General features: G+C 40.8%; 4 protein-coding genes across 9 annotated transcripts; 2 read left to right on the top strand and 2 right to left on the bottom strand.

Annotated features, from left to right (window-relative positions):
* Window positions 1-691: 691 nt before the first annotated feature.
* On the bottom strand, window positions 692-2071 carry LOC109971209 (lens fiber major intrinsic protein-like). Its single transcript, XM_020619314.1, has 4 exons — window positions 1712-2071; window positions 1191-1355; window positions 1014-1079; window positions 692-914 (listed from the first exon to the last, which is right to left on the bottom strand). Exons 1-4 carry the CDS (start codon window positions 2069-2071, stop codon window positions 729-731), a joined length of 777 nt encoding a protein of 258 aa, XP_020474970.1. The 3' UTR covers window positions 692-728.
* A 2764-nt stretch (window positions 2072-4835) lies between these two features.
* ptges3a (prostaglandin E synthase 3a (cytosolic)) lies at window positions 4836-10969 on the bottom strand. Its single transcript, XM_020617513.1, has 8 exons — window positions 10561-10969; window positions 9538-9651; window positions 8947-9016; window positions 8764-8862; window positions 6529-6618; window positions 6380-6436; window positions 6201-6228; window positions 4836-5764 (listed from the first exon to the last, which is right to left on the bottom strand). Coding segments are annotated over exons 1-8 (480 nt in total). The 5' UTR covers window positions 10563-10969; the 3' UTR covers window positions 4836-5744.
* dtx3 (deltex E3 ubiquitin ligase 3) lies at window positions 9751-20552 on the top strand. Of its 5 annotated transcripts, XM_020617497.1 has the most exons (5): window positions 14228-14666; window positions 14868-14908; window positions 15401-16203; window positions 17577-17794; window positions 18011-20551. In XM_020617497.1, exons 2-5 carry the CDS (start codon window positions 14896-14898, stop codon window positions 18084-18086), a joined length of 1110 nt encoding a protein of 369 aa, XP_020473153.1. In that variant the 5' UTR covers window positions 14228-14666; window positions 14868-14895; the 3' UTR covers window positions 18087-20551. The 5 variants fall into 5 exon arrangements, with proteins under 5 accessions (XP_020473134.1, XP_020473159.1, XP_020473124.1 ...); XM_020617478.1 differs by lacking the exons at window positions 14228-14666; window positions 14868-14908 and adding an exon at window positions 9751-10279 and having other exon boundaries at window positions 18011-20552; XM_020617503.1 differs by lacking the exons at window positions 14228-14666; window positions 14868-14908 and adding an exon at window positions 9755-10293 and having other exon boundaries at window positions 18011-20550.
* Window positions 20553-21131: 579 nt separating this feature from the next.
* LOC109971166 (probable E3 ubiquitin-protein ligase DTX3) lies at window positions 21132-25120 on the top strand. 2 transcript variants are annotated; one of them, XR_002276508.1, is made up of 5 exons: window positions 21132-21608; window positions 22614-22831; window positions 22981-23062; window positions 23573-24705; window positions 25078-25120. XR_002276508.1 is itself a non-coding variant. In XM_020619257.1 (4 exons), the coding sequence occupies exons 1-3, from the start codon at window positions 21300-21302 to the stop codon at window positions 23057-23059; spliced, it is 606 nt and encodes a 201-aa protein (XP_020474913.1). In that variant the 5' UTR covers window positions 21132-21299; the 3' UTR covers window positions 23060-23062; window positions 23573-24913. The 2 variants fall into 2 exon arrangements, 1 of the variants encoding a protein (XP_020474913.1); XM_020619257.1 differs by lacking the exon at window positions 25078-25120 and having other exon boundaries at window positions 23573-24913.
* The last annotated feature ends 543 nt before the right edge of the window (window positions 25121-25663 follow it).

The following is a 25663-nucleotide window of genomic DNA, read 5'->3' as shown; positions in this document are numbered from 1 at the left end:
AGCATCTTTCCCTTTTTTCTAAAATAACTTGAAAGATAAAAAAAAAAAAAAGTTCAAAACTGTTCAATTACATCAAGCGCACAAGCATACGCATGCACACACTCTCTTGCACACACAAGCTCATGTAACTATATAAAAAAATAAGAATGTAAGCCAAATAAATACTGGTAAAGTACAATACGTAATTTACCAAACGTTCATGAAATGAAACAGGAAAAATTAGTGCGATCACATGGGATCAAAATGGAAAAGGCTTCAGAAATCCACTTCTCTACTGCAGCTTCACTCCTAGCAGAATACAGAATAGGGAGAGCAACAGAAAGAGAGAGAGAGAGAGTGAGAGTGAGGGGCCCCTTTCCTGAGCAGTTGTAGCCACCTAGTCAGCCAGGAGTGACCAACTCCCCACACCACAGGGCACAGTGTGCTTCTTTCAGTGGCAAGTCTTCTTCTGATCCTCCATCTTTGTCCTGCAGTCCAAGGGGGAGGAGGAGGAATGATGGGATGAGGTGAAATCAGGACAGCTGGTCAGCACCGTGGGTGCTTCTTCACTGTAAATCAGTAGGTCCAGCTCTGGATGCACAACAAGGAGTGCAGGATATGGGTTAGCATGTGTGGAGGCAGGGTGGAGGTATGTCTGAAGGGGTTGAGGATGGACCAGGAACTGAGGGTGCAAAGTGAGGCATGACAGGGGAGGGGCAGGGTCAGAAAGCCAATCTTCTCCTCCAGGCTTATATGGCCTGTGTCTTGAGCTCGACGGGCTCTCCTCTGGTCTCCTGCTGACCCTCAGCCTCTCGGGGCCAGGTGCCCTTTAGAGTAGCGAACCTCTCAGAGAGGTCGCGCATACGGGGGAACAGCATAAAGTCATACAGCAATGCACCAATGGCACCACCAATCATGGGTCCCACCCAGTACACCTGTCATAAACAAACAAGTGTAGAATGTGTTGTTGAGTGTGAAGATGTCACATTACTATGGTTTGTTTTTAAAAGGATTTACACATATGATCAGTTTACCCAGTGGTTGATAAAATTCCTGACCAGGACAGCCGGGGCAAAGGACCTTGCTGGATTCATTCCTGTCTATGTCAAAGAAAGAGTAGTTTGGGGTTCTTTGTAAATTCACATATGTAACAACAATGCTCAGGTCTAAGTAAGCTGTTTCAAATTTCTACACCCTAGGTTGATTCTTACCCCGAGAAGATGGCCCATGAGTACAGAGAAGCCAATGGCCAGTGCAGCAGAGCCCAGTTGCCCATTGCACCTCTCATCAGTCACAGCAAAGACGCAGACGACGAGCTGCAGGGTGAGGAAGACCTCCATAGTGGTGGCCATGCCCAGGCTAATGCCTGGCTGCACCTGCAAGATTGAAGGAGGGACAGAAACACTAATGAAGTTAATGACATGGGTGTATACATGAATAACCAATTACATTTAAATTTATTAGATAGATACAGTTAAGTTACATGCCTATATATGTAATACAGATGCAGGGTTTTGCTGTACATACACACACATAGTCATTTTACCTTTGAACGACCTGTCAGACTTACCAGGTTTTAGATTTATATTGCTGCTGAAGATAGAACTGGCAAATATATTTTGGGTACGTAATACTGTGACTGAACATTCTGTCATTTGTAGCTATGTAAAAATGTAATGACACATTTGAAATACAGGAATCTGGTGACTGGTGTACTGGCAGGTAATCTTACCGTGTTGAGTGCCAGGTTTCCCCTTATGTTGCTTGGTGTGACCCCATAGAGCACAGCAGCACCGGCCAGCGCCCCGAGGCACTGGGCAATGATATAGAAGAAAGCACGGAACAGGGACATCCGGGAGCCAATCAGGCAAGCAAAGGTAACGGCTGGGTTGATGTGACCTCCACTTATGTGGCCGATGGACTGGATGAGGGTGGCAGCTGCCAGCCCAAAGCAAAAAGCAACATGAAGGACTTTATGGGACTCAGTGGTCCAGCGGAGGGCTGCCCCTAGCCCAAAGAATACAAAGAACATGGTGCCATAGAACTCTGCAAACACCGCCCGCCAGAAAGACAAGGATCTGACCTCCCACATGGTGTCTAAAGGTCAAAAAACTGCCTCTAAGCAATGGAGGGATGAAAAGTCAACAGAAACACTAATCAAGTATAAGGAGATACTGCTTTTGCACAATAAAGACTGTGCTTGAAACAAAAACACAAAGAAAATGATAAAATGCTGCCCTCAAACAGAAACTGTTTCTCTAAAACTATAATGCAACAACACAAACTGCTCAACATGCAAGTCTCATGTATCTAAATAATCTGCTGTTCTGCCTTCTGAACTCTGATTTCTGTCATAGAGAGCTCCTGAGTGGAGCAGTACACCAGTCCCTGTGCATCTATGCACCAACCCTGGAGGTTGTTAGAAGTAGAACATGGATAGACCAATGTTAAGCATGTCCGGCAGACATTCAGCCTCTTTACCAGAGCAGGGGGAGCTCAGAGGCCTTTTTTATAACACCCAGGGGCTACAGCAGTCTCGCTGGGCACAGGGGAGGGGCTATGGCACAGTACTACCAATCAAAACAAAATCATTTAACCTTCTGCCTGCTCAGTCTAGAAATCACTGAATCTGGACTAACAGGTTGCAATTTTTAAAGAAACAAAGAAAGAAATATTCAAAGTAGAGCTTGACTTATGGCTACTTTAGAAATTAGGATTTGTGATAGAACTTATAAAACTGGGGCAAGCAGAGAAGTAAACACAAATTTGGTTTGTGTAGCAGTATCTTCTGCGAAAAACTAACTGGAGCATCTTACATTTCCACTAAGGGGTGTCCAGCTTTTCAGGGAGGGGAGATAGACAGGAGATAAGGTCTTTACCACTGTCTATCTTACCTCCCACAATCTATCATGCCATGACAGAGAATCAAACCCTGACCTGGCGTACCAAAGTCAGTAGCGTTAACCACCAAGCTATCCAGCTCCTGGAGAGACACACATTTAGAACTTTTACTGGTTTCTGCTATTGGTTAACACAGCTTAGCAAGGGAAAAGGGGCGAGGCACACACTTTAATTGCTTAAAACAGAAACATTAAAATTAACATGGCACCACACAAACCATTGCACAGTAGCACACACACACAGGCAGCAATAGAGTAATTACAGTGGCACACAAATGTTGTAAAAATGCTGAATATATTAAAAAGTATAAATGTTACAAAACCAAAAAATACAAGCACACATGTTCCTAAAAGGCAGAACATTTTGATATTTCAATGGTTTTTCTAGCTGAAAGTATGCTGGAGTTGAGTGCAAAAAAATGTACGGAAGAAATCAAAATATAAAGAACAGGATAACATAGTGTGGATGCTGCTGACTCAGCATCCACACAATAAAAACTGACACCAAGCAAGTTCTCAATTTCTCCACTTGTGCTCTGGAGGTTTGTGGCATCAGAACTGATTAGATGTAGTTTTACATTGTTTGGCTTGGTGTGTTTTGAGGCTCAGGTCAGATAAAGCGGTGGAAAATCCACAACTGGAGAGGAAGAGGGGAGAGGAGGGCTTGGCATTGAGCTTCTGCATTGGAGCATCATGCTGACTAGGGCAGCCAGACGGACAGCAGAGGCCTCCTGAAAGGATTATGCTGACCTCGCTGGTTTTCTCCTTTCATGCACAGAAACAAAACGATGGCAGAAAACAGTTTCTGCTGGTTTCTATGATGTTTGTCTTATCATATACATATATATATAAATTTTGCCTCTTTACTGTAGATACTCCGGAAAGCTGTGCTAAGATGGTGGCTGAAGGATTTATAAATCAGCAGATATTTTTATGCCTCAAAGGATGCAGGTCACATTTTTCTGTTTTAATGTTGCTTTTTGTTTTGGCTGATGTTTGCTTATTATTCTACTTAAAAAACTAAAACATGGTTTGGAAGGAAAAAAAATCACACAAAGCAACATCATAAATAATTTAGAAGGGACATTTTCAGCATAAAGGAATTTCAGGCTTCCATTTCCATTGTTGCACTCAATACAGAGGAAATGGGAAGCACCTGAAATGCCATGTGTAACATTAATGTGAAGTCAGACTGCAGTTCTGTGAAGTATTAGCACTACACAGTGGCTGTAGACTGAAATTTCACATTATCCTGGTTTAGGAATAGATTCATGTTTTTTCCAAATCTAATTAAATACCCATGGGCAAATTAAAAGAGAAATTAGTTTCTGTAATTCTTACCATCCTGGTTCTCTGGACATCACCTCTTAACGCGATTCCACAGCAGAAATGATGGACAAAATCCTCATACCTGTAAAAAATGCATTCTAGAGATTTGCTGAAGCGAATACTATAACACTCAGTCTGTGTAAGCCAAATCAAGAGGGTATGTTCTTCCTCTTGTTACTGTTGCATCACTGCAGCTCAGCAAGTGAAGACTATAACAGGACCAACAAAGGAATTTAGTTCAAAACAGACTCATTTAGAAAGATAACTGTAGCTGACTGTCAAGAGTGCTTGAGCCTTGTGTTATCTTTGGATTAGCTTTTGAAACCACTTTAACAGATTAATGATTACCTGATTTGATCTCCCATCTCTTACACTGAAATGTCAGGGAGGAATGTCTTTGCTTAGCAAGTACACAATTACAGTTATCAGTAATTCTATGTACATATGGACATGCCATTTTCAGACAGCCTTGATAAAATATGAACCTATCCTATAAACAAACACAAAGACCATATCCCTACATTACTGAAGATTAATCTCTTTTTCTGTTAATTTTCTCTCTAAACTTCATTAAATCAAACTTTTTTTGGAAATCGAATAAGTAATACCTCAGTACTAGGCCTTGTATTCATTGGTCTGAAAGAGTTTATTAGAAATGCATACCCAAACTCCTACAGCATAAGACAAATGCAAAACTGTTCAACACATATTGAAACAAACACACAAGCCTCCAAAGCAAAGTTTGAGTGTGTGATTAACAAACACAACCTGTTTGGGAAACTTTTGGTAGACTACACAGGATATCTGCCTTTACCATTAAATGAGCATGGAAGAAAACATACTTTTGTACCTGTTATGATATGCGATGTTTTGTGCCCTGGCATGGATAAACAAACTCACCTTTGCAAGGGTATGACTATATGCTGTAGCAGTCTACTACCTTAATCTCAACATAAGCTGTTATGCTGCACAAGCATATATTTTAAATGCTGAAATATTTTCAACAAAAAACCAAATATTTGCAGGTGTTGGCATACATTGGAAAACCCATTTTCAATTGGCACTCCTGCTTTTTAAATTAAACATAAGTGCAATTAACAATACAAACATTAAAGGGGAATTCTATCATTTAAAAAAATCACTTTTTTGGAAAATAGCTATTTTGCGTTTGTTTTTCATAAGAAAATCAATGTTTGATACATAACCTGACTGAAAAAAAAAGAGAGCGAGAGGGTGTAAGACATCAGCACATCCCATGACAGTCATTTAAGTCGATGAACAATAACATTTTCTTTTGAACAGAATTGTCCATGCAGAACAGAACAACAAAGCACAGCACTATGTCGCTATGGATCTCTGTGCATGTCTGTATCCAACTGTCACTCCCTGTCACTCCTTTGAGGGGTTTCCCTTTGGAAACTGCATGGAGAGATGAGGTGTCTTCTCCAATGTGGCTGCCATCTCACATCTATTCTCACTCTTCAACCCACTTATATAACTTGCTTTGTTTATTACTGATGTGGCATCCATATTCATCTACTCAAGGTCGGGCATTTCTGGAACAGAAACGATTTAAACCATGATGTGTGAGCATGTGATTAGTTCTGAATCTAATCATTAATACACATGAAAACTATAACCAAATAAAGCATTTAAAAGTATATCATTACATAAAAGTATTGATAGTACCAATTTAGATCCCAGTGGCTTTTTGGATGGAACACAGCTGTATCTTATGCTAACATTTTAACCATCTCTTACAGATCCCAGTGGCTTTTTGGATGGAACAGTTGTAACTTATGCTAACATTTTAAAATCTCTTATTAAGCTCTTAATTATAGCCATCTCTGAGTGAGCAGAACATTCAAAAACATTTAACAGCTTACACATCAGACCCTTCAATAAATCATCTGTTTGCCCTTGGTGCCATCTAAATTTATGGGTTTCTTTGTCTCCTCCTCAACCCATGGGAAATTATAAGACAGTACTTACTTTCATCATCGCTGTCTGCAGAATCATGCTGCAAAACAAAGCAACAAGTTATAAATTTTCATGCACCATTTTCTATAATAAATGTATTGATTCAAAATTTCCTCAAACAAAACAGTTGACTCCAGAATAAAGGATAGGAGCCATATAAAAAACAATTACTATGTATTTAAAATACATACCTCCTCATCTGCACCATCTAAATCTGGCAGATCATCCCCTCCCATGTTGTTCATCATCTGGTGAAATGCACGAAACAACAGTGAACATTTGCAGTACTGTATCTGGACATACTCACACTAAAGGAACCATGCATGTTCAGGATGCTTACCTCTGAGAATTTGTCAAAACTTGACAAGTCCTCGTCCGAGTCATCTTCCCAGTCTTTCCAATTATTGAAATCCACACTCAGCCAGTTGCACTAAGAGACGATGGAGTCAAATGTTTAAGTAAGGCAGTATTTAACATGTGATCATTTTATCCCTGCTCTTTCTTCAAAGTTGACATTTTACTTAGTTGTTTAGCTAGGTGGCATGCTATATTATTACCAGTCTTACTGGAAATCCCACTAAAAACTAGACACAAGTGGTGCATATGCACTACTGAAGCATTTGATCTGTTCAGTCCACAATGATTCAGTATCACCTTCGGCAGTTCCCAATGAGCTTTAAAGGACAGGCTGGCCGACAGCAGCATTAGCACAGGAAGGGAGGTGCTGCTGCCCCCCACTGGTGGCTGCAGGTAGCAGCATCTTATGATCAGCCATTAAAAAAAGTTAAAAGGTAGAAAAAAACAAACAAACAAAAAAACAAAAATAAAAAACCCACACACTTTAATTTGTGGACATGGTTTAAAATTGAGGAATGATTGTGGAAAATGGGTTTAAAATAATTTTTTGAGGAAATGATTTGTTTAGAAAACTCCTCCTCAGGGAAGCATTCCACAGTTAGTAAGCAACAGCAAGCAATGAATATCCAATTTTTTTCCCAAGTTAATACTTCAAAGAAGATCAAAATTAATATACCAATAATGACATTGAGAACATAGATAAAAACAGTAATGCTAATGCCAAAACCAAAGTGGTTAACAATGGTTAAAGTTAACACTACTAGTGTTAGCAACACTACAGCAGAGCCAGTCACTCCGAGAGAGAGAGCAGCAGGGTCTCTGGGAACAGGCTGCTATGCAGTCAGACAAAAGTTTCTTTAGGTTAAATGCCAAGTGGTTAATATCTGTGGAGAAGAGGTCACACTAAACTTTTGCATTGTCTGTCAATTGTCATAATTTATTGTTATATGTCACTTTAATTTTCATTTTTTAATGATAAGGCAGCCTATTTAATTTTCATTCATTTTCATTTTAATAATAAGTGTTTCCCTTACATTAACTTATTTGTGGCAGGCCACCACAATATCAGCATTGACTGCCACATATGGATTTAAAATAGATAAAATCTTACTTGAATGTAGTGCTGTGAATACCACATGTATTCGCTCAGTCCCTCCATGCCCTGTGCTATTTCTTTCTCACACACACACAAACACATGACAACGAACTGTCTGAACAGTAAATTTTCCCCCGTGTTTTTTTAACCTAAAGCTGTCAATTGTGGAGATCCAACTCTAACATGTTGTTAGTTCATTATCTCTGAAAAAAAAGCCCTGCAGGAAAGCTGATCAGTCCGATCAATGTGATTAGCAATCCAATTGATTTGTTTAAAATATTTGTTTTTAACCAGTGCTGCTGAAGCAGCAAAAGAGGGTCAGGAGGGAGATGTAGTAGGAGGGCAGCAACCAGCAGGATGCTGCTGTAGGAGAGCTAGAGTAAAAGGGACAGGTCAAAGGAACAGCACTGCAGCCCTATAGCATTACTGTATTTAACTTTAAAGCGTGACACCCCTCTCACCCCACTGCCACAATTAGAATGTTAAGTCTATGGGAAACACTGAACTAGTATGTGGAATGAGCTAATGTAGCCACTTTTCATGTTAACATGACATTTTTCTTGCAGTGACAGTGGAGGCCACTAAAAACACTGCAGTCACTGTGCTTAAACAAGCAAAAATGTATAGTGCACTTTTACAAAATTAGACAACTGCCATTAAAATATAAGAAAAATTTCTCTTGGGAAGTGTTTAGAAGTTGCTATGAACAAGGGATTTCCCAATCCTAAAACACTCACTTCACCAGAAGGAATCCACAGCACGCAATCGTTCTTCTGTGCTAGAGGCGCAGCTGCACACCTCTGTAACCTGTCACAGACATGCTCCATGGCCTCTAGTCTCTGGCTGTTCAGTGCAGTGTCAGCTCCCCAATAATAAGATGCACGGTCTCGGTTGTCCTTCATCCGCCACATCAATTCCTCTTTTATGAATGCCATAGCAATTATTGGGATTTTTAGTAGTCTTACTGTAAATCTGGGTAAATTGCCCTCTGTTTTCTTATCTGTCAAAATGGATGGCCTTCAGATTCACTTATTATTTTTAAAAAAAATCTATCAGTAATGGAAAATATTTAACACAACCTCTGCTGTGGACTGAGTTTTTTGTTTTAGAAGTATGAGTTACCTTTGCCTTGTCTTTGGTAAGCCGTGGCCATGATTTCCCAGCCTCTGCTTTTCGTAAAAAACAGACCACAGATCTGTCAGTGCGTCTGTGTTTGGATTCCTGCATGGAACAGGAGAGAGTTTGATGAAGGTTTTCATGGAGAAAACAAGTGGTAGAACTGAAACTATGTCTGCAGGTACATACTTTGGAGTCAATCTCCCCGAAAAGTTCCACTGTATTATGGTGCTTAATATTATCTGTTCCACTGACACAGCTGTAAGATAAAATGGAGAGGTCAGGATATTTTCTTTACAACATTCAACGACTGAAAACCAGGACGCTATTTATGTTCATCATTCTGTTCATACACAGCATTACAGATCAGGGTCCTCTTTCCAAAGTGTATCTTAAGGGTAATTTTTTTTTTCTTTAGTCATCTTCCACTCAATATGTGTTTTGCTTACTGTTACTTGACTTTGTTTGACCTTTACTGTGTAGAAATATGTATGTGCAGAGTTTGACACTGGTGGGCTGTTTTCACATTCATTTGCTGAAGCTGAATGATTTTCTCTGTACTCTCCATACATGAGATTAAGTTGTATATTAACTGACTTTGTAAAATCACACCTAGTTTAGGAGTCATTTGTGATTTAGATGCATGATATGGAAACCTGGACCACTACACATACATGGAGGATGGACTTTTCAGTGATGTAGGAGAAACAGGGACTTGGCCTATTAACCTTAAAGCTAAGAAAATTCTAAGTAATTTATCACGTTATTAATGCAACTCACCTGAAATCAATTTTGGACTTGTCAAAATGTACTTGCACATCTTTACTGTCCTCCACGCAGAACTCTATAAACACAGACTCCCGTCTGTCATACCACTTAGCTGCTGCAGGATGCCTAATGAAAAATTGTAGAAAGAGGAAATAATTAACACTAACACAATCCAACAGAATAAAGACTGTGCCGCTTGCTAATGTTAGCTGCACACATAAGGTTAAGACATGGGGGGTATTATGCTCTGTTGGTTAACATCTAGGGTACAGTACATTTGAGTTCACATTTCGGTCATATTGACGTAAAGATTTACTCATTCATTCCAGATTAGCCCACAGAAAGCCTGCATGCCAGTCCGTTGTCAGGTGTTTGTGTGCCTGAATTACTCCTCACCTCTTTACCTTGTTCTCTAAGAAATGCAAATAAACTTTGGAATACGCCCTTTAATCAAAATGGTACACCTGCTAGCATTATATTACAAATAATACCAATTTATTTGTGCTAGATTTTCATACTAAAAAGAAGTCAGCTAATGCTACATTAACAGTAACACGTAGCGTTATTTGGATGTGACCCACAGTTAGACGGGAGTTATTTGACCGAATTAACAGCAGCTGCTTTAACTTATTCACTGGCAACTGGGTGCAGCGTTCATGTTGACGTTAGCTTATTTTAGCTAAAGTGAAACCTTACAAGCTAACGTTAATCATGACACCACGCTTTTTGGTTTGCACTAGCCTGCTCTATAAAGGTAACTGAACTGAGGTAAGACGCCTAAACAAAAATTTCTGAGTTCATCGATTTATGGGTGACAGTGGTGCCAAATCATATGGTTTGAAAGAAAATTAGCGCTCGGTGGATTTAACGATGCGCTGTCCCTTTTAGTTTTGGCAGCTGTGGAAGTATGAACGCGCCTCAGAAGCTAGCTCGTGAGCTAACCTAGCTCAGTTAGCTAGCTAATGCTCGCTGGTTCAAGACTTGTAGCTAGTTAGCTGAGACTGTTACCGACTGCATTATAAACCAAAGACTTACATCTTCACTGTTTTGACAAGTAAGCCCCTTCGTGGAACCAGCTGTAGTGTCTGGCAAAATTGCTCACTGAAATAGTTTACTCTAACGTTTACAACCGATACATTGGTATGTCTCGCGTAGTTTCCTCGTATTCTCGTGACGTGTTGCTTCACCCGTCTTCTACTAACGTGAGTAGCGTGGGAGCGCCACTGGCTATCTGGAGCCGATGGAGACAGTTCTAGAACGGGCGTTCGCAATGCTCCGGAGCAGCGCACACGCTCCACCAGCAGTGTCGCTCCATAACAAACTCTGTCTGTGTGGCTCAGTCTGGCCGTAACGAAAGTGAGTAGGCCTACCTGATAATAAAGATGGATTACCAACGGGCTCCTACCCAGATGGAAAGGGACCTCCAGGTAGCCTATAGGTGTACTGTACTGTACTGTACTGTACTGTACTGTATATCAATTGGTTGTGAAAAGGCTACTTTGATTAATCACAAATTAGTTAGAAATGTGTAGCTTATCAGTTTGCAGCATGTATCCTCTCCATCCCCAGTCTTGTAGGACTCTTTTTCAAAAACTAATTTAATTTATATTGTTTTATAGTTACAGTAGGTTATACTGCTATTATAAATAATAGTTTATGTATATAGCGTGCTTTACAGAAAAGAAAACATAAATGCAAATAAAAGTAATGATTCATTATTTTGTATTTAAATTCAGTCACCATGTCCCTAATAAAGTTTGATGATGATGATGATGATGAAACACAAGGTTCATAAAGCACCAGGCAATAAAATGAAGTTAATAGCTTAGAATCAAGTCTGCACTGCATACCATCATTGGTGCTCCTGTTTTTTGCTCACATTTTGCTTGCTTATTTTTATGTGTTTAATATGTCCCTTTAACAATATTCACATTTGAGAGGCTGAAAATTAGATTTTTTTTTTTGGCAAACTTGTTTTATAAAGGCCTTAAATGCTTAGTCAAAACTGTTGGCAGTTAATTTTCAATTAATCAAATAATCAACACCACCCTGCAAAATACTCCAAAATACTCTAGCCAAAAGCCTTACATTGACAATGTAAAAAGCATTACTATCAGAACTTAACAACTTAAATTACTTAAAGTACTCAGTGCGGAAAAACGGCCCTTGTGTGTTATAGCCCATAATGGTGGGTCATTATGTGGTTGAGGTGGAACTAATTTTATGTAGCGATGAACTAGCAAGGAAAAAGCACTAGGCTATAGAAGAAGCAGGGATAGGTAATGGTCCCTCCCTTGTGAGTTTCTCAATTAAAATATTTAAGGACAGCAAAAATAAGGCGAAAATAAATGAGATGGCATAAGTTGTAAGAGGTCATCAATAAAAAAATGCCGCTGATTTAGAAAATGTACCTATTGTCATGGCATTACTGCATTTGGAGATGATGAAAAGCTCTCTGGCTTTTGGTTATTTTGTCAGTAGAGATGAGCTCAGATGCAGCAGTGGAAGTGCACACAAAATAAGGTGTGCAGGGAGGAGTGGAGATTTATATAGCAGAGGACATCACAGGAGGCGGCACAGTGACGTGGTGGTTAGCACTGTTGCCACACAGCAAGAAGGTTTTGGGTGTGAGCCTGGGCCGACCTGGGGCCTTTGTGCAGAGTTTGCATGTTCTCCCTGTGCTTGCGTGGGTCCTCTCCGGATATTCTGGCTTCCTCCCACAGTTCAAAGACATGCAGATTAGGTTGATTGGTGACTCTAAATTGCCCATAGGAGTTAATGTGAGTGTGTGAGGTTGTTTGTCTACATGTCAGCCCTGTGATAGACTGAGGACCTGTCCAGGGGATACCCCACCTCATGCCTAATGTCAGCTGGGTTAGGCTCCAGCCCCCCCGTGATAATGGGTGGATGGAGGACATCACCGGGCCAAGATGCATCCACCTGTGCTGGATTGTCTCTGCCTCCCTGTCAAACCACAAAAGAGAAAGAGAGAGAACAAGACAAAGAAACAGGAGAGATGGGCCAGGAGACAGTCACAGGATGTTATCAGATGCACCTGCAGCCATGGTGTTTGACATCTATTGGTTTTCTTTGTGGGTTAAAGCACTGAAGCAGAAAATGACTTTAAAGCCAAATAAAGCTCTACCTGATACCATTTGGGAGCAGCTTCAAGCAGTTAGACAAGAGAGGAGATAGAATGAGGGGCAGTATCACCAGCATGAGGCTTGTCAGCTGCCGATGGGGCGAGAGTAGCAATTGCCAAAGCAGGTAAAGAAAGAGCAGTTTCTTCAGATGTGTAGGAAATGTTCACTGTGGGCTTGATGACACCAGTACCTTAACATAATTCAAACCAATAGGACAAATGCTTTACAGAAAACAAGCCTTAAGAATTAGTCACAATTAAAGAAAATTACTGAATCACTGAAAGCTTAATTACTTCCAGGAGCTTTCTGCAGCTGGAATGTGATTTGAATGGACAATTAACAATAGCTTGCTGTGCTGCTGTTTTCTTTTTCCACTGGTATATCTGGCTGAAAACAAGCCATAATTTGGATGTGTTATTGTGATCGTAGATCCTAATTTTCATCATGCCATACTATATGCTTTAGGGTGTATTTTCCCCCAGACCACAACCATAAAAGAGACGAGTATTAGAAGTTTGAATGTGTAGTGCTGTCAGAGAAAATAAGATATAACATCAAATTAACTTGGATAACAATAAACTGCAGCTCCAAACAGCTCCCACTGAAGGCTGCACTGACATTATTTTTTTTTTTACAACAGAAATATATATATTTTTTGCTGCCACTGGCAAAGAACTCAAATACCTCAGCTGTCTTAAGATAAATTGTATGTGGTGATGATATTAGATAAAGGAGGAAGCAGCTGAAATATGAACAACTACAGGTATTCAATAAGTTGTAATAACTGTTTAATCAAATGCTTTTGGGAAGTTATATGGCATTTGTTGTGTGATGTTTTTGCTGGCCTACGCTTTTCAAGCAGGGTGATTCAAAGCATGTTGGCTGGCACATAAGCAAATCCTAAATCTAACCAAAAGCTAAAACAGAAGGGGAAACACCCTGAATCTTTGTATTTTGTACTTTAGATAGATAAATCATACAATTATGAAAAATGAAATGAAAACATGGAAAGAATACCCACAAAATTATAAATAATAAACAATCAACTACAATTATCTATCTATCTATCTACACTCTTAGATAAGTATTGATTTAATATGGTTACTATACATGTTGCAGTGGTGGCTTGGATTAAATTGAAACGTGTGTGCGTATGTGCATTCAAACAGAACATTATTGTCCTTGTATTTGTTATTTAGATGTTTCTTATTAAAGCATTCAGTGTGAAATGAAAAGCTGCTGTTATACCCAAACAGTTTACTGTCATAAATCCCAACAGTTACATCATTCCTGTCAGTAAGTCAGGGTATTGTGAAGCACTGCTTCATTTGCATCATAACTGAAAGAGTAGGTATTCCCTCGATGGCGTGTAGGCTGCACACTTGTGTGTACTTAGCTTGTACCGAGCCTTGTGTTATAATTAAAGCTGTTAATCACGACAAAAGGTATGATTCACTCACGGCATACAAAAACACAAACCACCATTTGTCAGCCAATCATGTCAACTCATGACGAACTTCCTGGTCACATTCTTCCTGGACCTTTATTCATGGGTATGTTTGCTCCTCTACACATCAATAGGACACCGTTTGAAAGCGAAGACAGGCGCAAAATGAGAAGAAAGAGCAAATTATCCGCTAGGAGAGAGCTGCCACATAGCTAGAGTGGTTGGTAGCCAGATAAGAAGTGTAACTCCAAGTGCTATTTACTCTGGTACGTGTAGCCCAAGGACGTACGGGGAAAGCAAACACGGGGCGAGACTAGGGACGAGGTGCGGGATTTGGATGGCATCTACCGAGGGCAGGGATGGGTTTCTGAAAGCCTAAAAGATACGAGCTGGGGATACGCCTGGCTATCATGTCTTGACGACAGAACGCTAATTATCCGCGGATAAACTGCAGCGGCGCATCAGAAATAAAGGCCTCCTCTGATGGAGCACCGTGCGCTTTAATCCATCCAGAAACCTCCCTGACAGGCAGCGACGAGCTACGGCGAGGGGTGAGGTATCGAAGTAATCAGAGGAAAACCCACTTAGCTACATGTTGACTCGATATGTATCAAAGCTAATCCTGTGAGATTGCTGATATTTCCCCCCTTTTGCTGCTGCGGAGAATGGCTCAGTTTAAATATCGCCGAGCAGCTGTGATAACGTTTGTTCCAGTCCTCCGGGTTTTGTTCCTCTCTTTTTTTGTTCAACAGGACGGCTTTTTCGCAACTGAAGGAATTTATGGGATCACAAGGTAACTAACTCGGTCTGAAGTGCCACTCTTTGGCGTTTGCATGCGGCTGCCCTGTTTCTGCGTATGTCGGGTTTTAGTTTTCTTTGTTTACAGTCAGAATTTCTGAACAGCTGATACATCCTCAGCAATGCCGCGATAGGCTACTGCCTGTTGGGTATTTCTTTGACGTGCTGCAGTCACTGCAAATAGCTGCCTGTCTAGTGGTATGAGATTCACTAGGTCATGCATAGATACAATAGATAAATAGATGTCATGTTGATTTTTATTTGGTGTGCCTGAGCTGTTAGGTAATGTGGAAAATAAAGTAAAGCCAGCACAAGAAAAAAAAAACAGAGCGAATGATGGCATCATTCTCCATGATGCATTTTAAAATACAGTAACAGTATAACTTTAGGTGGTAAGTGGATTTACATTCATACAAGTGACAGTTGTTTGTTTGAATGTTCTTGTTCAAATACTGTGCTGATGACTTTTCTGTGCTTCCCTCTGCAGTTTCCTCTGATGAGATGAGTGTGCGTGCTGGCCAGGGCAGTGATGAGGTGCTGGTTTCGCAGGCGGTGTGGGATTACCTGGCTGCAGCTGGGCGGCCCTGGCTCATTGACTTCCAGAGAAAGCAGGGGATGAGCGCTGGTATCATTAGGCGAGGAGAGAGGGGGGGTTGCTGTGCCGTGAGGCTGCAACCGGTAGAAGGCTTCAGGAATGCTGGAGCTGGGATGATGGATGGACCCATCTCCAGCGAGACACGAAAAGCCTTCATTGACTTATGCCGCTGTGCCCGCAAAGAAATGAGCAAACAGGAGGGGGGATCTAAGAGAAAGAGGGCTCTGCTGCCCTGTGTGGGAGTCCTGGAGCCAAACGGAGAAGGGAGCCTGCTTCAGCCTCCACCTCCCCAGCCTCGTCGCTCCCAGAGACAGCAGCAGAGGTTTAGGAAGCCTGCTGATGAGGATGCCTGTTCCTTGTTCCATGAAGCACCCCAAAGGAAGGATGGTGACTCCAGCATGGCTACCCACAGTGAGGTGGAGGACAACAATACCTGTTCAATCTGCATGGGGGACATAGTGGAGAAGACTACCCTGGAGAGGTGTGGCCATTCATTCTGTTGCTCTTGCCTAGATCAGGCATTTAAGGTCAAGAAAGCGTGTCCTGTGTGTCGGTTAGTGTATGGCCAGCTGATTGGAAACCAGCCTGCCAATGGTACAATGATTGTAGAGCGAGACCCTGATCTGGAGCTTCCTGGCCATGAAGGCTATGGGTGTATCTGCATCATCTACAGCTTCCCTCCTGGCCTACAGGCGGTGAGTAGACTGAGAGCATGTGCATGTGTAGGTGCTGCTACTGGAATAACTTTTGATAATCATCTGTGGGTGGAACAAAACTCAACTTTGGATAAAATAATAACAACATTAAACACTGTCAAATAGGATTAAGACCATTTTTGATATGGAATAAAATAATTTTTTTTATTGTAATCATATACAGTATGTAAGAAATGTTACGTAGATGATCAGATCTCTTTAAACAATCAAGACCCTTCACTTGACTGCGCAGATCTTCCTTTCTGTCTCTGACATCTTGTTGGTTTACAGTATGTATTTCAAACATTTCCATTCTTCTAGGCTGTACAATGTTCCATGGGGGCTCAAAGCCTGCATCTTAGCCTCTGTATTAGGTGCTATATGAAATTAAATGCACCATTGAAGGTATCCAGAACAAGCTAGAATTAGATTGTAGAATCCAGGAGTTTCTGGTGCCCCCATAAATATAGGACAAACCCATCTGATTCTTTGTGAAGATTGCATCATATTTGATGCTGGAGTGTGCCTGAACTGGGAAGCTCTTGTGTCCTGAGTCTTCATTAGTCAGCCAAATACAAGTCAACTAATTCCTTTCAGTCATCCCAACACCAGAATTCAAAACATGGTCTGAACCTGCAGCCACAGTAAAATTTAATTGAAAGTTCTTTAAGTGCATGGAGAAACAATAGATGATAACAAAACGGATTGTTTTCTAATTCTGGTAAAGTAAATGTGTAGTTATGTCAATAGTTTTTCTAAAACGGCAATAAAACAGACCTCATTTTGCAGTTATGATCACAAAGTCTAAGTTTTTTTCACTAGTGTAACTAACTCTTTTATTAATTGGCGGATTTAGCTCAATTTATGGAATAAGAATTACGGATTGAGCCTTTAACAGAGCAAGGCTGCTTCAGAGGGACGTCTAGACAATATTTTCCTTGATTTATCAGAATTTGTGCTAAATCTTAGTTAAGGCAACCTTAACCTCCAGTGATTTAATATTGCTCTTTCCATAAAATCCTTTCACTTTTTGGGTCAAGCTCCAAAAATGTGTTGGACCCCCCCGTTTTTTTTTTTTTTTTTTTTTGGAACAATGAAGCAAATAGTATTTTGTCTTTACATGCTCACTGATAAAACAAACTCCAAGTCCCCAGGTTTTCTGTTATGTGCTAGTCTCAAAGTCCAAACTGAGATATCGCCTGATGACATCAATAGGGTTTTTGCTTCTGAGACTTAAGAACTCTCCTCCCCACAGACAACATTATAAAATAGTTTTACAGGCTGATTACCAAACTAACCTTATGTGTAAAATCAGCGTTATCTTTCCCAGAAGAGACAGATTGATCTTGTTTTAAACACTTCATTGCCAACAGCCTGAACACCCAAACCCAGGTGTTCGGTACCCAGGAACAGACCGTGTGGCCTACCTCCCTGACAGCCCTGAGGGGAACCGCGTGCTGGGCCTGCTGCGCCGGGCCTTTGAACAGCGCCTTATCTTCACCATCGGTACCTCCATGACTACAGGCATGCAAAATGTCATCACCTGGAATGACATTCACCACAAGACCTCACTTTGGGGCGGGCCCCGCTGGTATGTATGGTCTTTTAGCTGAATGTGAATGACTGCCGAGATATGATTGAGTAATAGCCTCATCTTTCCTAAGAGATGTGGTAGCTGAGAAAAGGACTCAGTTAAGATGGATGTAATTCAAGATCCTGAGAGGGAAATGCTATCAGTTTATGGCACTGTTGATGTGTGAACTCATACAGATGCAGTGATGACTTTTTAAAAAATTTCTCCTGACAGTTTTGGATACCCAGACCCCACTTACCTGGTGCGAGTGACAGAGGAGCTCAGAGAGAAAGGGATCACAGCAGATTGACAGCACGAAAATGTCAGACTCTTCCAGGACTTTGTGAGACTTTCTGAGTTTCCTTCTGGTGGACATGACTTGGCTCCAAGTTGTGCTCTGAGACTGCTTATTTCTTAAAGGATGACTGAAGACGAGGTCCTCAGCAGGCAGGCGTTTAATGCTGCAGCAGAGCCCACACCACTCCACTAGTTGTTCCTCTGTTTGTTCATTTGCCCTCAAGAGTTCAGCTTAACCCAGTGCTACATGTGGAAGAAAAAAACTTTTTTAGCTGTGTCCAATTCAGGGGGTGAATCCTTCGAAGGCTGCATTTGAAGACCAGTTGTGTACAGTGTTGCGTCAAGGGCTTCCCATTCCGAAGGCTCCTTCAAATATGGCTGAGAAATGCATCCTTCTTTACCTGGGCAAGGAAGGTTCCAACTGGTTAAACCTTTGCGGCTCACCCAAGATTCTTTGCAGCAGAGCAGCTGTCAAGGTTGCTAGGTGACAGGAGTGGGACTTCTTAATGCAATGGTAAAAGGAGGCCCATGGTCCAACCTTCACGGTCTGTGACACGGCTACATAGTCCACACCTTCGTAGACTGCGCCTTTTGAAGGATGTGGCCCCTGAATTGAGAGACAGCTTTGGAGTACAGTGCATTCTTGTATCCTCCACCTGTCACTGTTGGCAGTAGGACCGATGCACTTATTGTATTGAAAAGCATCACGGCGTATTGGAATTCATGGTCTGTAGACATTATTTAGAAAATCTAAGTTTATTCTTATAAAACAGTTTATGTTATATCAATGTTTATTTCTACTCTGGGGATTACATGATTTTTTTTTTTTTTGCAGGTATGCACAGTCTTTGTTTCATTTCCCCAGTAGGGCTGGATGACATAAACGATATATATGCTTGTCGCAGTATAAAATTTAAACGATGAAAAAAATGACAAACTTTGATAAACTGTCGATATGGGACATCGCTTGATAGCACACATCAGCCTATCACTTCACGGGAAAGAAGAAATAACAACCCGAATTATATCGTGATAATTATAAATAGAATGATGCAAAAAAAATTATCATGACAAAATATTTTGCTATGTCACCCAGCCCTACTTCCAAGAAATGCTTAAGTTTCTAATTTGATTTATACTAATTACCTGTTATAAGGATTGTACGGCAGAATAGCGCTGCTTGAATAGAAAGAATTTTCTGAATTTATTGCAATCTCAAGCACTCATAGGCACTTTGGTAAGGCAGTCAGTTAAGTCGGTGTTCGTTGTTTTTATTTCCTCTGTGTGGAAGAGTGCTTGGAGCGAAGAGGATTGTCTAGTCATTGGCTGTAAGCTTAGTGGCTACAAGTTGATGTCATTTGCTTAGAGGTCTTCATTTAACCCCACAATTTTTGCTAAAAAGAAAGAATGTTAAACAGTGTCTTATTGCAGCACCTTTTATTTCTGTATATGCATTTAGACTTTCTTCATCAGTCACTCTTGTCATTTCAAGATGTCTCCCATTACCTATTACCTCAGTTGTTAGCAATGTCCTCATTTAATTACCAGATTTAAGATGATGTCAACTATAAGGGCATATAGACCACATAAACCAAATCATAGGCACAACAGCTCTTTAAATATCTATGCCTCTGTACCTGTCAAACTGGGAGATTTGCCTGCAAGTGTTCTCGTTAAAAATGAGGTTACTGTTGTAAATTTGTTCATATGAACAGGCAATTAAATATACAGCGAAAAATAAAATGTTGTGGGAACAATTGATCAGATTTAGGATGGGTGGGATACTGATCTCATTTTGTTGTGCCTTTCTTATATTCACTTTTGATAAAAATCAAGCACCATGTTACTAACGAACAGTAAGCAGTTTCGGCATATTGCAGTGTTATCTGATAGGTCGGCATCATTATGTTTGTATCTATGCTATCTGGCTTTAAGTACAAATATTATGCGGTTCATGAAAATGTTTATTATTGTGTGTTAAATTTAACTTCTCCTTCAAAAACGTTCTTGTAGTCCAAATGTTTAAAAAAAAAGCCTCAGAACTGATAAAGCTGAATGGGTGAAAGTACTTTGCTGAGTGCAGTAACATGCTTGGCTACTGGTACATTTGTCATTAATTTGGTTACATCTTTTATTAGGTTTTCATCCTGTGTGCATTTTAGTTAAGCGACCAACTGGAATATTTTGGGACACAGGATTGTAGTTTACTTAAGCTACTGTGCAAACATTTCTATGCATTACATGGACAAGGAAGAGCCAGAAGAATGGGGAGTAACGAGACCACACATCACAAATTGATTGTTAAGGGAGAGTAGGAGTTTTGCTTTTCTAATTGTGTTGATCCGTACTTTGTTCACATGTGCTTTACATTTTAATACTTGAATAAAAAGTTATGTTTGGGTTTGTGTTGGATATTCATTGTAGGTCCTCAATAAACCAGGTAGATTATAAGTAACAGCATATAAAATGTGTCCATTTGCAATGAGTTCAGATTGTTGCTTTTAGTCAAGATTTGATCTGTACTATTATCCCCTTATCTGAAAGATTATTGCAACAAAATTCTGAACTCTAATGCAGTTTGTGCCATCTAGAGGACAACGGCTTGAAAATACCTCATTTTCCTAATAATTTGTATAACAGCTACTTTACAAGAGAACATTGTGGGTTATATTGTAATGTATGTTTTTAATGTATAGTTATGACAATTTTTTTGCTCCATTTTTCAGTTTATCAGGTGCATAATTGTAAATAACTTCAGAATGAGCATCATGGCCCCACATACTAAGATACAAGCTAGTTAATCCTATTGAGCTCAAATCCAGCTGGGGACCTTTGCATCTGATCAAATCCCTCAGATTGTAAAGAAGTCAAACTTAGTACAAAACGGTAAAATCCATGTATTTACACTTGGTTCATAGAATGCACCTTTACCATCAATGACAAGTAGTCTTTACCATGGATATATTTTATACAATCAAAACTGAAAGAATTAAAGGGTGTGAAAACTTTCTGAATCCACCGCATGTCCAGGATGGGTTTTCTCGTCACAGCTTCCAACGTCACCAGTCACAGGACAGTGTTTTCACCATTCCTTCGCACATGGCTGTGAATCACCCAGCAGAAACGATTAGGTAGTTTCCTTATATTACGTCACACCCCGGACACGTACCAATTCCTTTGCATCTCTAAACGGAGAAGCAACAAACCGGAACACAGCTACGTGGAAATGATGGAAGACACACAAAATAAACACTCTTGTGTGGCCACTAAAAGGATGGACGATTGCGCCATATGCCTGGACACAATTCTGGACAAAAAAACGCTTAAGTGTCTTCACTCTTTTTGCTCTGGGTGTATCGACTCGGTTTTCAAGTTTAAACCCGCCTGCCCGATATGCAACGCCTACCACGGAGTGTACACGGGTACGCAGCCGGTGGGCACGATGACGGAGAGGCGCAGCTGGCAGCGCCTGCCTGGGTTTGAACATTGTCAGTCTATTGTCATAACGTATAGTTTCCCTGAAGGGATACAAGGGGTGAGTTCTAACAGAAGCAACATGAGTATACATATCAACAGAGATCAGTTTGGCTCATTGTAGGCCTGCTTCAGATGCTTGGAATCTTGTATTTGTCCACCAGAGTGCAGTGTTGTTTGATCACAGCCCTGCGTGGACACATTCACGCATCTGGATTAGGTTTATGGCCACCAAATCAATTAGCTGTCACTCAACCACTTAGCATATAGTTTATTTCTTCTTGTCCGCTGTTGTAAAGCAAATGCAATATATGTATCTTTAGAGCCTCAATGCTGGCATAAGTATCCAAGTGATTTCAGGGGTGCGTCCCTCTATTGCCATAGAAACTGTACTGATGGAGGAGGACAGGTATGCTTGATTATATGATTAGGCCTAGCTGCTTTCTGTGAATCAGTATTCTTCGAAAAATTATTTTGGTGATGTATGTTCTTCTTTCCTTTAAAAAGAAATTATCACGTTTTCTGTCAGCAAATTTGGATTTAAATGCTATAGTCAGTGAAGAAAGTGAAAGTATAACCAGGATGGCTTCAACAACAGGGCAAATATTGAAAGCTTGCATCAAAATCCACCATGAATTACTTCCAGAACCACAGGCTTTTGGAAAGGCCCTCACTGTGCCTCGACTTGAACATTGTTTAAAGTCTGTGGGTAGAAGAATCATAGATTGTTGGCTACAAAAAGTGTTTGCAAGCTGTGAGATCTATCAGAGGGGGAGTTACAAAGTGTGTTAACATTTGAAGAATGACATTTAATATCTGTTTGAGGCCATGGGTATAGCTGCTTGTTTTCACTTCAAAAATTAACAAAATATACAATTTGCCCAGAGTTGCCCAAACTTTTGAATACAATCGTAATTTCTATTTACTAACAAAGAGGTCAGTGACCAGACATTTTGCTGCAAGACAGGCTGAAGCCAGACGACTCTCCATCTTCTACTTTCATTTTTGATTAATCTGCAGATGGTTAGTCGATGTTACATATGTACTGTTGATTACTTTATTACAGCCTGAGCACCCGAACCCTGGGGTGAGGTACAGCGGTACCTCACGTACCGCCTTCCTGCCAGCCTGTGAGGAGGGAGAGAAAGTCCTGCGGCTGCTGAGGAAAGCCTTCGACAGGAGACTCATCTTCACTATTGGACGATCTGTCACCACAGGCCTCAACAATGTCATCACCTGGAACGATATTCATCACAAGACCAGCATGACAGGTGGTCCACAGTGGTAAGCAAATTGTTACTGTTGTTGTAGAAGAATCACTTTCAATTGTAAGTGGAGGAGGAAATTGTAGGGAATGTTGCAAGAAAGAAAATGTTTTTTCTAGTTAAAGATAACATCTACATTTACTTCTTGCTTGTGTCCCTCCATTCCAGCTTTGGATATCCAGATCCACATTACTTGTCCAGGGTTCAAGAGGAGCTTCATCTCAAAGGAGTGACAGAGGATGACTGATAGGTGAAAACAGCCTTCAAATGTATTTAATACTGTGTATTGCAACACAGTTCTTTATTTCAAGTCCTCAAGTTATTTCAGTCCTCAAGCAGGGCTCTTCATCACTTGAATTTAATGGGATTTTTAGATGCAAGACATGGAGGTTAGCAGCATTCCCAAAGATTTTTCAGGACACTGACTATGCAAAAAATACTTGAAACACAGTCTGTACGTTATGTAGCCCATCAAAACAGGGAGACAATCTTCACTTGATCATGTTCACAGTCAGCAACAGGAATACAGCCAGAACAGACAAACTAATCCAGGGGGCTAAGGCCAGCAGAACAGAGGGAAGGCTCTTGCTAAAAACAAGTGGCCAGCGTAAGGCTGACTGGTATGACTGGTATGGACTGTGACCATATGTGATAATTGTCCATAACTCAGCAGTTTTCTACTGATCAGCTGGAATACATGTTGCATCAATACACTGTTGCCATTGTTACTGTTATCATTTCAAGCTCCATCTGTCTTTAGGGTGAAGACAAACATATTGGGGAAATGAATAGACTGAATGAATGGGTTTGGGGCTGAGACAGAGACAGCGTGGAGACACTGGGAAGTATGAAGAGGTAAATGTCCACATTCATGGTTATGGTTTGTTGACAATAAAATGTAAAATACTGGCAGCCTTGTCCTTTTGCAATGTTAAAACACAGGGTGTACAAATACCGCTCTCATCGGTCAGCATACTGTGTTAAAAGAAGTGTCAAATAAAAGAAATGCTACACAAAAGGAGTTTCAGGAGTGCTCTGAATTTACCTGTTGAGACCAAGCTCTTTGGTCTTGATAGTCGATATTTTTTCTGTCCTGCCTTTTACCTGTCCAGTCCACTAGAGGGGGTGTTCTCCTCAAAGAAGACAGTGTGAGGACATTTGCTTGGTATGCAGCTGTATCATCATTAAAAACCCACAGTCCTGCAGCACCTCCCAAACCTCATCATCCGGTGTCAGTGAGAGGAGCAGAGCATCTGCTATAGATGATGCGTCATGTGTTTCTATGGGGCTCATGGCAGTTTTATCAGCAGCAGTTTATACCATGTGCGTGTACAATACAGAGGAAGAATATCATCGTGTCACAGTACGTTTAACAGATTGTCTCTGGGTTTCTGTGACTTCTCTGCAGATACTGTTGAAGATGAGTGGTTGTAGTTAACATGCCTACACAGACACAGATTCTATTAAAAGGTTAAGAAAGCTTAGTAAGAACAAAATAATTTGAGGTTCATCTGCTGTTCTTTTTTAGTTGAGGTCATTTGCATGTCTGTACTGATTAAATTTGTGTCCCACAGTAGCCACCACACATCCAAATAAGTCCACTGTGTTGTCTTTACATGCAGCAAAGCAGGACACATATAGTCTGTTTCTGTCTCTCTCTAGCCACTACTGAATCTGAATCATATCCAACTGACTCCAGGCTTCCCCCTCTTCCTCTCCTTCTTTCTCTTGTTCAGAATGTTGCATGTTTAGTTATTCCTGTGCCTCCTTTAGTGGTACTGTTACTTGTAACAAATGTCAGATGCTAGCAGCCAGGCCCATGTCGCCGGTGTGGGGCCTCAGCCCAAACTAGCCGCCCTCCAGCGCTTCCCGAGCAGCTGGAATATCAGCCAGGTGGCTGGGTGACAGTTAGCAGGAGTCGCTCGAAACAAATGTCCACGGTGCATAACCAGCCTGTTCTCGTTTCAAATTGATTTTCCCCACTCAGCCACTCACCCGCTAAATTCTCAGACTTTATGTCTGGTTTAGTGCTTAATACAGACAAAATAACCATAGAGGGTGACTTTAATATTCATGTAGATGCTGACAGTGACAGCCTCAACAGTGCATTCAATTCATTAGACTCAATTGGCTTTTCTCAAAATCTAAATAAACCCACTCACTTTTTAATCACACCCTTGACCTTTTTATGACATATGGCATCGAAACTGAATGCTTAATAGTTTCCCCCCCAAACCCTCTTCTGTCTGATGGAATATCAACCAGGTGGCTGGGTGACAGTTAGCAGGAGTCGCTCGAAACAAATGTCCACGGTGCATACCCAGCCTGTTCTCGTTTCAAATTGATTTTCCCCACTCAGCCACTCACCCGCTAAATTCTCAGACTTTATGTCTGGTTTAGTGCTTAATACAGACAAAATAACCATAGATCATGACAATGAACTGAGCATTTAACAGCCTGAGCTAGACATCCTGGCTACACTTAAACATTCCTATACAACAAGTATCTAATCAATATCTAACTGACTAAGAAATTACCTAACAGACCATTTTCTAATAACTTTTGAATTTTCATTAATGGATTATACACTATGTGGGGGGAAATTCCCTTACAGTAGATGTCTATCTCACAAGGCTGTTACCAAATTTAAGAAATAATTCCATCATTTACTTTAGTGCCATGGGCCAACACAATGGAGGGAGGCCACCTTAACTTGACTCTCATACAAGTCGATTATCTTGTTGATAGTACTGCAGCCTCCCTGCATACGACACTTGATACCGTTGCCCCTCTGAATAAGAAGGCAGTGAAACAGAGGAGGCCCCATGGTACAGCTCACAACTCTGCTCCC

The sequence above is a fragment of the Monopterus albus genome, unplaced genomic scaffold, assembly GCF_001952655.1.
Source record: "Monopterus albus unplaced genomic scaffold, M_albus_1.0 scaffold6.1, whole genome shotgun sequence".
Lineage (NCBI taxonomy): Eukaryota > Metazoa > Chordata > Actinopteri > Synbranchiformes > Synbranchidae > Monopterus > Monopterus albus.
This window is presented reverse-complemented; position numbering and strand designations above follow the sequence as displayed.

Excerpts from the sequence above, each read along its gene's own strand:
- dtx3 (XM_020617468.1), top strand. The coding sequence starts at position 14,167 with ATGTCAACTCATGACGAACTTCCTGGTCACATTCTTCCTGGACCTTTA. Across the intron at positions 14,222-15,400 it reads TCCTGGACCTTTATTCATGG|TTTCCTCTGATGAGATGAGT; the intron begins GTATGTTTGCTC and ends TTCCCTCTGCAG. Across the intron at positions 16,204-17,576 it reads TCCCTCCTGGCCTACAGGCG|CCTGAACACCCAAACCCAGG; the intron begins GTGAGTAGACTG and ends CATTGCCAACAG.
- LOC109971209 (XM_020619314.1), bottom strand. The coding sequence starts at position 2,071 with ATGTGGGAGGTCAGATCCTTGTCTTTCTGGCGGGCGGTGTTTGCAGAG. Across the intron at positions 1,356-1,711 it reads GAAACCTGGCACTCAACACG|GTGCAGCCAGGCATTAGCCT; the intron begins GTAAGATTACCT and ends TCAATCTTGCAG. Across the intron at positions 1,080-1,190 it reads TCATGGGCCATCTTCTCGGG|ACAGGAATGAATCCAGCAAG; the intron begins GTAAGAATCAAC and ends TCTTTGACATAG.
- LOC109971166 (XM_020619257.1), top strand. The coding sequence starts at position 21,300 with ATGATGGAAGACACACAAAATAAACACTCTTGTGTGGCCACTAAAAGG. Across the intron at positions 21,609-22,613 it reads TCCCTGAAGGGATACAAGGG|CCTGAGCACCCGAACCCTGG; the intron begins GTGAGTTCTAAC and ends ACTTTATTACAG. Across the intron at positions 22,832-22,980 it reads ATGACAGGTGGTCCACAGTG|CTTTGGATATCCAGATCCAC; the intron begins GTAAGCAAATTG and ends CCTCCATTCCAG.
- ptges3a (XM_020617513.1), bottom strand. Across the intron at positions 6,619-8,763 it reads TTACCAAAGACAAGGCAAAG|TGCAACTGGCTGAGTGTGGA; the intron begins GTAACTCATACT and ends ATCGTCTCTTAG. Across the intron at positions 5,765-6,200 it reads TGCAGACAGCGATGATGAAA|AAATGCCCGACCTTGAGTAG; the intron begins GTAAGTACTGTC and ends TTTCTGTTCCAG.